This window comes from Nerophis ophidion, linkage group LG01 (assembly GCF_033978795.1).
Source record: "Nerophis ophidion isolate RoL-2023_Sa linkage group LG01, RoL_Noph_v1.0, whole genome shotgun sequence".
NCBI lineage: Eukaryota > Metazoa > Chordata > Actinopteri > Syngnathiformes > Syngnathidae > Nerophis > Nerophis ophidion.
The window spans coordinates 72,702,288-72,715,544 of record NC_084611.1 but is presented as its reverse complement, the minus strand read 5'-3'; the positions used below and the strand labels follow the sequence as shown (position 1 = coordinate 72,715,544).

General features: G+C 37.9%; 1 protein-coding gene across 3 annotated transcripts in view; it reads right to left on the bottom strand.

Moving 5' to 3' along the window:
• Window positions 1-705: 705 nt before the first annotated feature.
• rhbdl3 (rhomboid, veinlet-like 3 (Drosophila)) overlaps window positions 706-13,257 on the bottom strand; it is a 99,854-nt gene continuing 87,302 nt past the window's right edge. For all 3 annotated transcript variants that reach the window (XM_061910669.1, XM_061910677.1, XM_061910684.1), the window contains 3 exons: window positions 8,446-8,546; window positions 8,153-8,213; window positions 706-5,293 (listed from right to left, as the gene is read on the bottom strand). In XM_061910669.1, the coding sequence (XP_061766653.1) occupies window positions 5,022-5,293; window positions 8,153-8,213; window positions 8,446-8,546 (434 nt within the window). In that variant the 3' untranslated portion in view covers window positions 706-5,021. The remainder of the gene's footprint in view (window positions 5,294-8,152; window positions 8,214-8,445; window positions 8,547-13,257) is intronic.

The following is a 13,257-nucleotide window of genomic DNA, read 5'->3' as shown; positions in this document are numbered from 1 at the left end:
GTACCACATAATATGTTTTAATTGCTGATGCGGATTTATTGATTTTTAAATGAGACACAAAATAACCCGTTTTGTACACTGTTGATGTGGGTCAATGCGCAGTAGTGCGTAAATGTGTTCCTGTGTCGTATTTCTCCAGCAATGGTCATGTGGGGACATAAATGATGGTATTTTGAGAGGTGATCATTGGACACAGGACATCACTGAAGGCCTAGGTGGGAAACACATGGCCCGCCCCTGTAAAATTATATAGTTGCTGTGGATACAAAGTCCACAAAAATAAGTTTAAAACACATGAAAACAAAAGAGATACATCAAAGGACAAAAAAATACATTAAAAGAGGACCGAGATGTTGCAACCCAGCTGCAATTTTAGGGGCGCTCTTTCTACATACAGGAACAACAGTAAAACACAACTCTCTGCGCGGACTCTGCAGCACCTGGTCTCCGGTGCAAACATGGCCATGTTCAAAGGATCGCCCGAAGTGGATCCAAGTTCACAAAAACGCTTAGAGGCATAATACACATGAAAACAAAAGGGAAACATGAAGAGCACAAAAGGAGGAAACACAAGCGTGAAGAGCTCCTGCAACCAGCAGCTACAACAGTGGCGCCATCTTGGGAGAAAAAAAAGTTATAGCTCAGTTTGGCCTCATAAATATGAAGTTGAAATTGCCATTTTCAGAATAATAACAAGAAATCATGTTTCTTTAAAAAAATGTTTAATGTTCTCCAGTATGTACTGTACATCATGAATCTACAAAATATCCACGTTGTTAAAATATTAGTAATTTAACCATCAATTTTATGTCACGGCCCAGATAACATACATCCAGATACTCTCTTTAAGGGACTTATAAATAGAATACGTACAAGATATTGCTAACAATACATACGGGCCACAGAACGTACAGACCATATCAGTATCTCATTGTAGAAACAATCAACGACAAACATATTAAGCTGTGTTTAACTACACAATAATAAGGTTTGTGCAAAGCAGTTACCAGAGTAATGTGAGGTTAAAATACAGTACTGTTTACCGCTGGGGGCTGCTTGTGGTCACCTTCATTATACTCAATTAAGAACTTTCACAGGGCGAGAGAGAGAGCACATTGATTTCTTTCCCGCTTTGCCTTATGAGTTACCAGTTGCAAAGTAGCCTGTGTCCCCCAGCGCACTTTTTTTCACCGTCTCATCAATAAATAACTTCTTGGCTGATTTCAACAATCTCTAAAAACACCTTGGCATCACTTTTGAAAGCTTAAAAGTCTGAATGGCACTTGTGCATTTATCTGTACACACATGTTGGTGCAGGAACACACAAAAAGGTCAAATACACAAGTATGAGGTTTGTGTAACACTAAACAAGGACAAAACTGAATTGTTACCCATATCTGCCTCGCAAGTGAATATTGTCTATGTTTCAGCTGGGCTTCACTTGAGAACACTTAATGCAGAAGAGGCTACGATGCTCGACATGTTGTCACAAAGCTTTACGAGTAGGCACCTTTAGGTTGCGTGTAGGAGGATTCAGACATTATATGCACATAATGTCTCACATCCGAGGCAAAGTCCACACATATTAAAATTATTTGTTTGTATTCCAGGGTCAAATACAGTATGTCTATACCATACAACAGTGTTTAAAAACACAGGTTTAGAACATGCCAAAGCAAAAGACGACGCTATGTTCTGTCATTTTGACCAATCAGAAGCAAAACACATTCAGGAAAAGAGGGAGGACGATGGGGTCTATAAAGTTGACAAAATATAAACATGAAGAAACAAACAGTACACTGCACAGCTTGTTCTTGGAATTGGTCAAAGCGAACATAACTGTGGAAAAGCCACCATTGTTAAAGCAGTAATTCATGTTAAAACAGTATATACTGTAAGATTACTCAAAAATACTAAACCCGATTTATACCAAACTTTGTAGTGGGATGAAGTGTAAATCAAGAAAGAATATATAACATTTTTGCAGAGTGACGTTATATACGGGCCTTTTATTGTTGCAGACCTCCTGTATCTGTGGTCGATGTTTTTTTTTTTGTTCATGTGGATGTCCAGGATAAGGACTATGTGTGGCTTCATGAGCTTAAAGGGGAACTGCACTTTTTGGGGGGGAATTTTGCCTATTATTCACACTCCAAATGTAAGACAAGAACACATTTTTTTAAGCATTCCAATTTGTAATACACACAAGTAAAAGATGGCTAACAATGCATCTAATGCAGGGGTGTCAAACTCAAATACAGGGTGGGCCAAAATTTAAAACTGAACAAAGCCGCGGGCCAAGGTTGAACAAACTGAACCTTTTAACAGGGACCTAAACAAGTTTTGCAATGAATATTGAACAAGCAAGGCTTGAATAGGGCAGCACGGTGGCCCAGGGGTTAGTGCATCTGCCTCACAATACGAAGCTCCTGAGTAATCCTGGGTTCAATCCCAGGCTCGGGATCTTTCTGTGTAGAGTTTGCATGTTCTCCCCGTGACTGCGTGGGTTCCCTCCAGGTACTCGGGCTTCCTCCCATGGAACAGGCAGAGCTTATATAATGTAATAGTGCAAAATCAACTTTCAAAAAACAAACGAAAAAACATCAGTGGTATATTAAATAAAATGTAATTAAAAACATTAAAAACCTTTTCTATTTGCAGCCTTCTTAAGTAAATACAAATAAATGATAAATGGGTTGTACTTGTATAGCGCTTTTGTACCTTCAAGGTACTCAAAGCGCTTTGACACTACTTCTACTTTTACCCATTTACAAACACATTCACACACTGATGGAGGGAGCTGCCATGCAAGGCGCTAACCAGCACGCATCAGGAGCAAGGGTGAAGTGTCTTGCTCAGGACACAACGGACGTGATGCGGTTGGTATTATGTGGGGATCGAACCAGGGACCCTCGGGTTGCGCACGGCCACTCTTCCACCGCGCCACGCCAATATCAACATTAACTTTTTCCACAAGCTAATAAATCTGAAAATAAAATCAAAATGAGGTGGGCGGGGTTTGGTGGTAGCGGGGGGTGTATATTGTAGCGTTCCGGAAGAGTTAGTGCTGAAAGGGGTACTGGGTATTTGTTCTGTTGTGTTTATGTTCTGTTACGGTGCGGGTGTTCTCCTGAAATGTGTTTTGTCATTGTTGTTTGATGTGGGTTCACAGTGTGGCGCATATGTGTAACAATTTTAAAGTTGTTTACACGCCCACCCTCAGTGTGACCTATATGGCTGTTGACCAAGTATGCGTGGCATTCGCATATGTGTGTGTGAAAGCCGCATATATTATGTGACTTGGCCAACACGCTGTTTATATGGAGGGAAAGAGGAAGTGACGACATGTTGTAGAGGACGCTAAAGGCAGTGCCTTTAAGGCACGGTCCCAATATTGTTGTCCGGGTGGAAATCGGGAGAATGGTTGCCCAGGGAGATTTTCGGGAAGAGCACTAAACTTCGGGTGTCTACCGGGAAAATCGGGAAGGTTGGCAAGTATGAGTATTAGCGGTGAATGTGGTGTTACCGGCGGGCCAGCTCTATTGTTAATTTGATATTGCCTCAAGGGTCAAAAGAAATTAAACGGCGGGCCAAATTTGGCCCGCGGGCCAAAGTTTGACACCCATGATCTACTGGGAGTACAGTAATCTGCTCCGCCCATAAAGCCCTCTAAAAGAACTAATAAAAATTGCAAAAGATAATCCATTTACATTTCCAAACCTAAATATTAACCAAGTATTAATTATATTGTTATTATAACGCCTTTGAGATTGGGGCCGTGCCAGCAACCGTGTGGGTTTCTGGGTCGATCCCCACCTTCTACCGACCTCGTCACGTCCGTTGTGTCCTCAAGCAAGACACTTTGTATGCTGCATGTTCGAAATAAACTCAAACTCAACTCAACTCAACTCAACTTTACTCTTGCTCCGGATGGGTTGTGGTTAGGGCCTTGCAAGTCAGCTCCCGCCATCAGTGTGTGAATGGGTGAATGTGGAAAAACTGTCAAAGCGCTTAGTATAACCCAATTACCACGTATAAGCGTTAACGCCAAAAAACTACTTTTAGGGGAGCTGTGATTACAGAGAGGTAACTAGCTTATATAACTATCGACATAATGAGCAGGTGAGCTGCTGCACCGCCTCTGAGTTGGTGAAAGTTTTCTAGATAATACATTATGCCACTCACTTGTAAAATAGAACATTGAAGCCACAAATCCAGAAGTTGGTCAACTTTCACATTCAATTTAGACCTGGATATGGCGAAAAAGACACAAAGATGTTTGCTTTTTTTTTTTACCAATGGTAGGATTATGATTAATTTTATACATAACATTTAGCACTCGCTGATCTGCTTATCCCTCACCTTCTAAAACTTGTAGCTCATCCTCCATTTATTCAGGTTCAGAAATATAAGGTTCTTGATCATCCTTTGTCCCAAAGCAATTGTTTTGTCTTTCATGACGTCTGCCATGATTATTAGTCGTTGTTAAAGGAAATAGCAAACATTGTGATGCGTCTGTGAAATTATTACGCCACCATATGCCTAAAATGACCAAAATATGTAAATATTACATGGCATTATGAATTTGTCTGTTACTACATTACCCATATATGTACAGCAAGTACAGTATATAAAACATTGATGGATGTATTTTAATGTTTTTTACAGCACTTTATAGGTGTAGAGTAGAGTAGAGTAGCGCTCCATTGTTAGCTGATTATGCAGGCAATGCTGCACCTATGACATAAATTGATTTCCTTGTTAGAATGCATTAAAAAAAAACATGTGTGCTTGTCTCACATTAGGATTGGGAATAATAGGAAACATTCCAATAAAAGTGCAGTTCTCCTTTAAAAGGTTTGGAAGGCTTCTTCTAGAAATGGAGACATTTACCCAATAGCATCCTTGCATCAGATCTATCTGATCCATTGTGGCTGATCCCACAATGCGTTTCAGCATATGAGGTATCGATGGATGAAGGAGGGATGAAGTGTCTTTTTAGCTGCTGCAAAATAAGCATGTCACGGCGATGGGGGCAATCGCACGTCGAGCAAGCTGTACGCAAAAATGTTCCAAAAGACAGCACACAGCACAAACAGCGTGTAGACGCAGAAGAAGATCCAAAACAAAGACTGCTCCTGGAGTCGCTGCTCGTAGTTCTGAAGAACCACCACGCCGAGCGTGAGACCCACCATCACCCCGCCCAGGTGAGCTACGAAGCTGGGGTTAGGGCAAGGAGGGAAGGCCGGGGGATAGAAGCGTAGCCACACGGCACGGCCAAATTCTACACTCACTAGTGCAAAAAAAGACAAAAAAATTACTTTAAGATCACACATAAATATCAGGTATTTACTGTACACACACACACACACACATATATATATATATATATATATATATATATACATATATATATATATATATATACATACATATATATATATATATACATATATATATACATATATATATATATATATATATGTATATATATATATATACATATATATATACATATATATATATATATATATATACATATATATATACATATATATATATATATATATATATATATATATATATATACATATATATATATATATATACATATATATATATATATATATATATATATATATATACACACACACACAGACACATACATATATATATGTATCCATCCATCCATCTTCAACCGCTTATCCGGAATCGGGTCGCGGGGACAACAGCTCCAGCAGAGACCCCCAGACTTCCCTCTCCAAAGCAACATTAGCAACTTCCTCCTTGGAGATCCCGAAGCGTTCCCCGGCCAGAGAGGAGATGTAATCTCCCCATCTGGTCCTTGGCCTGCCCCGGGGTCTCCTCCCAGAGGGACCTGCAACGAGGACCACCCTAGGGAGACGCTCGTGAGGCATCCACACGAGATGTCTGAACCACCTAGGCTGGCTCCTTTCCAAACGAAGGAGTTCCAAATAAGTGTTTGATGAACATTCCTCAACTTTCTCAGTCTTTTTTGCCACTTGTGCCAGCTTTTTGGAAATATGTTGCAGTCATCAAATTTTAATGAGCTAATATTTGCAAAAAATAACTAAGTATTCCAGTTCAAATGTTAAGTATCTAGTCCAGTGGTTCTTAACCTGGGTTCGATCCAATCCTAGGGGTTCGGTGAGTCGGCCTCAGGGGTTCGGCAGAGGTCAAAACACACCCGACTCATCGTCTCAATAAAAACTTCTCCCTATCGGCGTATTACGGATACGGCCAATGCAGTAGTCACACTGATTTACAGGTGTGTAATTTGTTGTGAGTTTATTTAGTCTATCGTGAGTTTAGTGTCAGTTTTGTTCTTTGAACAAGGTGATGTTCATGCACGGTTCATTTTGTGCACCAGTAAAAAAAACATGGTAACACTTTAGTATGGGGGACATATTCACCATTAATTAGTTGCTTATTGACATGCAAATTATTAACATATTGGCTCTTAACTAGTCATTATAAAGTACTTATTAATGCTTTATTCGGCATGGCCTCATTATAACCCTAACCGTGACCGTAACCCTAACCAAATAACTCCAAACTAAGTTTCTTAGAATATGTTCCACTAGTGACCAAAAACCTCTAAATTAAGTCTTTGTTACTTAGAAGATGTTCTCCATACTAAAGTCTTACCCAAAACACATAACTTTGTTTTGAATTAAAAAAAAAAAAACGTTTTATTTTTCACTATGAATGAGCATATGAAACTAATGGGGTTCGGTACCTCCAACAAGGTTAAGAACCCCTAATCTAGTCCTTGCAGTCTATTCAGGTTGAAAATGATTTGCAAATCATTGTATTCTGTTTTTATTTACGATTTACACAACGTGCCAACTTCACTTGTTTTGGGGTTTGTCGGATATGTTGTGTGATGTACATCACCATGCTGTAGATCATCCTCTCTCAATATACGACCTTTGGTCATGCACAGCCTGCTGCAACTTCAGAAAATGTAGCGCAATGAAGTCCACTTTTACTTTATACATTATCTGATCGAAAATGTGCGGTCAACATAACGTTAACATTGAACTATACTGATTTACCTAATGTTGGTTTTATTTGAATAGAGATAATGTACCGCCCCGACATAAATGCACAACACGCCCTATGCGTAGTGATGTCTGGGGAGGGACCCCGTTTTGTGTGAATAAGTGCATGTCAAAGGTAAATGACAAGGCGCTTCCTATAAAATTCTATCCCAAAAGTATTCCTGGCCACGTCATGCACTGATTCGAATATGAATACACATTTCCGGTGGCGTCACTAGTACTTGAAATTTTAAAGCACAAGATTGTGAGTTCAGACCCATGTTAAAGTTAAAGTTAAAGTACCAATGATTGTCACACACACCTTGTGGTTCGAATGTCCGCCCTGAGATCCGGAGGTTGTGAGTTCAAACCCCTGAGTAATACGAAATACTATAAAAATGGGACCAGTTACCTCCCTGCTTGGCACTCAGCATCAAGGGTTGGAATTTGAGGTTAAATCACCGCTGCTGGTCACTGCTCCCCTCACCTCCCAGGGGGTGAGGGTGATAGGTCAAATGCAGAAAAATAATTTCACCACACCTTGTGTGTTGGCGATGAAATATTGAAAGGGTTTTAAATTGATTTGTTTTAATGATGGTAAAATTGTTTAATCCGCTAAACTTAAGCTTAATTATAACAAAAGTGTAGTGTTCATTGTGTTGCTCAAGGTAATATTATTCATATGGTGCTGTGATACCCATGATTTCAGCCTTTCAAAACTCCTTTTGGACCACCAATTTATTTGTCTGTGTATATTATTATATATATATTATATTGCGTACAAACCTTTACTAAAATATGAGGCTTGAATCCATCACTCATGTTTACATTGTTTCTTATGGAAACATTTGCTTCAAAAACTACCATTTTATTTACAAACCCTGTTCAAGAACCAATTAAGTTCATAAATCAAGGTTCCATTGTCTATCCAAAAAAAACCACTGTAAGAGAGAACCACAATTGTCTATTTAAACAGTCAATTTATGGAAATGTTATGTTGCTTGTTCTGGACTTAGACTGGATTTGTTTCCAAATACAAGGTAAAAAGTAATAGGAGGTCAAAAAGGGGAGTGTATAATTAGACTTACTGCACACCAGAGCCATGGCCATCCGGAATAATTTAAATTGACACTTCATACCAGACCAATTCTGAAAAAAAAGAGAGAAATATTTGACGGAGAATATACTGTATAAGGATGTTTGTCACAACCAAGAATAAAAGCATGCTTTTCTTTTGACATCACAAAATGCCCAGGAATGTATGGCACGTGCAGATAGAGCTGCACCTGCTGGGCCCTAAAAGACACCGCTATGAGGATGGATGAGTGATGTTCTAATCATCCACACACGGATTCATGCACAGACTCAGGACAAAAACTACCATGACGACATTGGCCAGGTGTGCAGAGACCAGGGCGTACACGCCGCCAGATGAGCCGACCACGGGAGCTGTCATGTCGGTGACGGACACTGCCAGAGACCCTGCGGTGATCAGACACATGACAGGTCAGATAACCTCATCCAGATATATTTTCTTACAAAAATAAAACATCTGCACTGATTCATGCTGTTGAACTAGAAACAAACTATGTGGCTTTTCCTCATGTGAGAGTGCCACTGTGTTATATATCCTGTCAGGTTGGGTGTACCCACCCCTGGGTCTAAATGGGCGCTTATATGCTCTTGTTAATGAAATTATGACAACTTGTTGTTTCACATTTTTTCTCCGCATTGGCCTCATATTTTCGACAGTTTGTGTTACGTGCTTACCTGCACTATTTTTTACACTTCTAAGGGAAGCTCGATTCTCTAGATTCCAGTATATTTAAGTTTAAACTGTTTTCTTTTTGGCACGTTGATTATTATGTACTGTCCTAATTCAAATAGATAAAATACAGAAACCACTGAAAACAAAGTAAGTGTTAAAGGACAGTTCTGAGATGAAGTGGATGACATTCATTTAATTAAGGAACAAAATATTCAAAAAACATGAGTGAGCGTGTAGCCAACTTGGCAAAGGCGGCGAAGCACTGCTAGTCTGCGCCACACTGAAGCAGTATGAGTCGATAATGCCAGCAATGGACGTTGAAATAATACCAAAACAGTTTAAATTTATGCATTAAAATAAGCATAGGCTGCTGATGGTGTGTTTAATGGAAAAGAAGCTGAAGCATATACCATAAAAGTTCATCTCTCTAAGGTCAATTGTTATTACATTACTTCGTAAGACTACTGTAGTTGTTTGTAGTACATTCTATTGTATTGTTTTTCATTCAATTTTACTTATCTAATATTTTTTACTTTAACAGGGCATGTTACATGTTCAAATTGTGCTGATGTGGGCAAGCCAAGCACCAATTAAATTGTTTTGAAATAATTTCAATAGGCAATACTGATTGGAAATACAAGTGTTTTGAGTGAAGAGCTCCATAAAAGAACCTTTTAAGCTTAGTAGAGGTACTACTGTCCTACAGTATACTGTAATAACCCAAAACAATAGGGCCGTCAAAGTTAACACATTAATGCATGAGATAAATCACAAAAAAATTGCATTGTCATATATAAACTCTTTTACCTTAATCGCCTGTGGATGTTTACTTATACCGTCCATGATCAAGTCATTGCATACACCAGTGCAAAGCTGAGAAAGGCATATGTGGTATATTTCATTTCAAAATACACTCCGACGGGACTTTAGATAAAACCAAGGTAATTATTGTACAGTACATTATCTATTGGTGTACATCAGCACTTTATTTGTAATATAATTGCAGAATTGTTTGAAATGTGCACTTCATTATACACTGTTACAATATGCATTTAAGTAAACACATTTTTATATGACAGTTTCACTATAGCACTCCATTTGTGTCGAAATATTGTAATTTTTCAAAGTGAATTTAAATTACCCAAGCAAGTAATTCATTGTGATTAATCCAAAAGTCTGATTAATACAATATGCAAAAATTTATATTTTGACAGCACTATGAAAATAAAAAAAGTAGACTAAAACTAATGTTAGATTTCACAAATTGTATTGATGGTGGTTAAGCAAACTATTAAGTGATCAACGGCTAGACGTTAATTAAACCCAACATGTTCTTCTTTTTGAGTGCGCCTCATTCTCTTGAATTACTCTCAACATTCACAATAAGACCTGCTTTTTTCTTCTTCTAACATAAACAAATCCAACCTCAACTTTGATATTTTCATTAAAAAAAACTAATGGAAACAAATGGGAGGCAAATGCTAATTTAACGTGTTATTATCATCTCCTATTGTTTACTTCCCAAGACTCAGCTGTCAACATGCACGTTAATTCATCAATGTGTGTCGCACCAAGAGGGTCAATAACCCCTCAATGACTCATTACCTGACCTCTGAACTTTGACAACCCCCTCATGTGCCAGCTGAGCTTCTGAGTCTATCCACCTTGCTCATTTGGATTTTTCTCAGACAGGCCTTTTTTATACATGGATATAGAATAAAGACAATTATAAAACAACACAAATTATTCACATAACTAATGTCAAATTATGAATCAGTGAAAAAACTAATAACTACTGTGACAGTCCATGTCTCATTCTGTCATATTCAAAATAGACATACATTTTTAGGAATAATGGTGGTATTGATCTTTAAATAAACTCTATATTCAATATTTGCTTCTTTTAATACCCTTAAACAAACTTGTTCCATTACATTTTGCTACTGTACAATGAATTCAGCTGTCAAAGCGTAATATAAATTAGTAATGGGATTTCAATAGTAAACGTCATTAGGGTAATACTATCTCCCCTTCGTTCCAGAGGATCATAAAATCAGCTGTGATGACACATTTACGCTTGTGTGCTTTCTATCACGTTGAGCCGCTTGATTCCAAACAGTCTGAAAGGAAGTATCATTTCCAGCCAGACACAATGAACCAAAAACATCAGAATCAATAGAACAGGTCCCCTCCCTTCAATGGTGGTCGATATCTAATTAAAACCCCGACGTGTGTGTCTCGGTGCGCCTGTATGTTAATGTGCCTGATTTATGCTGCATTTCCTCCTCATTTCACTGGCAGCCTAATACTGTGTGGGCCACTTCAGCTGGTATACACAGTGGGGGGGTCGATGCTGACCCCTTGCACTCACACATAACACACACACACACCATTGGAGAAATTGAGAGATTGAGACGATTTTCATGAATACTAATCAAAGTCTCAATGCATCATTTTGTATACTACAAATTTGTGCTTCCACTACTTTAGTAAAACACACACGCCTACACACATATATGAGACTAGAGTATGGCATTGTGCAGTTCAGTTCAGTTTCAGTTTATTTCGAACATGCATACGATAGGTCGCAGTAAAGAAGGAAGGATGTGGAGACAATAGTGTCAAAATAACAATAAACATCCATCTCCCTTAGTGTGTATATATATATATATATATATATATATATATATATATATATATACATATATATATATATATATGTGATCTCAAATGATAATTTTTAAAATCAGATTAATCACACTTTTGAATTAGGATTAATCATGATCTATCACAAGGTATGAGTCGCTTGCATAATTTAATTTAACCTAAAAACAGCCCCAACATTTGGACACAAATGCAATGTTATTGTCAGAATCATTATGTCACTTAAGAACATTTTTAAAATGTTTTACTGAAATGCACGTAATTTATTTGCGCAAAACCTGTTAACGATTTTATCTTAAAGGGTAACCTTTGAAATGATATAAAACACTTCCGTTTCGTGTAGATCAGGGTTTTTTTTTTTACCTTTTTTGACCCATTTTTCTACAACAGATCGGACCTGGGCCCACTTAACTATTAACACTGAATAGTAATGTTACTCTTGGTAATACGTCTAACTTACTTGCAGTTTACAACCTTGTATGAAACCATGTGTAATCACAAAGATTATTTATTTAACACATACAATTGAGTCTTATGTCAGGCTGAATAGAAAAATAAAGTAGGGACTCAAACAACTGACAACAAATTAATTTACATACACCTATGGTGTGCTAAAATAATTCAATTCAATTAACAAAAAAACATGTAACTAGACTATCAATACAAGTAAACTCCAAATGAAAACAGATTCACCACTTTAGTCATAATTTTTGCACTGAAGAAACTTCTCTGTAACTTTAGCGACAGACTTCTTCTGTTTGTTTGAGATTGTCATTACTGCTGCAAGTGGTGGAAAAGTGTTTTACAACGGCCCAAAAGGAGCACAGCTGAAAAAAATAAGTAAAGTAAATTAAACCATTTTGGGTGTAATAATAGATGATAAAATTAACTGGAAATCTTATTAAAAAAGGAAAATATTTTACGGACCAGAAAGCACTCCATATTCTCTACTGCTCGCCGGAGTTACCATATATGAGCGATTGTGCAGAAATATGGGGAAATAACTACAAAAGTGCACCTATTCACTGAGCATGTTACAAAAAAAAGATCAGTAAGAATAATAGATAATGAGAAAATACACATACAATGGAGGCAGCCACCCCAGTTGACATTTTTCACACAAAAGTCATGATTTCTTTGTGATTGTTGGTCCAAAGCTAATTGAAGAGTTTGGCAAAATAAGGGTAATGAGTAATTTTTTGGGGTAGTTTTGTGTATTTTTCTGTTTATTGCACCGTCGGGTGCTTATTTGAGTGCCTGCTGGTCGCGAAACACTTTCAGGAATGTAGCAGCAGTCTTTCTGCAAGATGTTTGATTGTATATGTGTTTCCAGATTGCAAATGAAACCATGCCACACCCTCTCCAAAAGTATCAGAATGTATCTTTTTTGATATTTTTACTGTTTGGATATATATCTTGAAGTCATCGCTGCTATGTTTACCCCCGCCACTGTCGAAAATAAACTTTAGTAACAGATTCACCCGGTCACAATTTAAGGTACGCCCATCAATTCAGACTCTGCAATAAAAAGTTTTCCCACTCTGGCTGAGAGCTTAACTTAAAGTCTCGATAAATGCGTCCACGACAAAGCCAGAATGCAAAACACCGTCAATAGAGGCATCCGAAACTATGTGCAAGCTCAAACCAAAATAAATGAATCTCATGATTTGATACTTGGTCATTATTTAACACGAGTATCCAACATTGTAACATTCATAATTTAAAATAGACGAAATTCATCATAGGTCCCCTTTAAGTCGG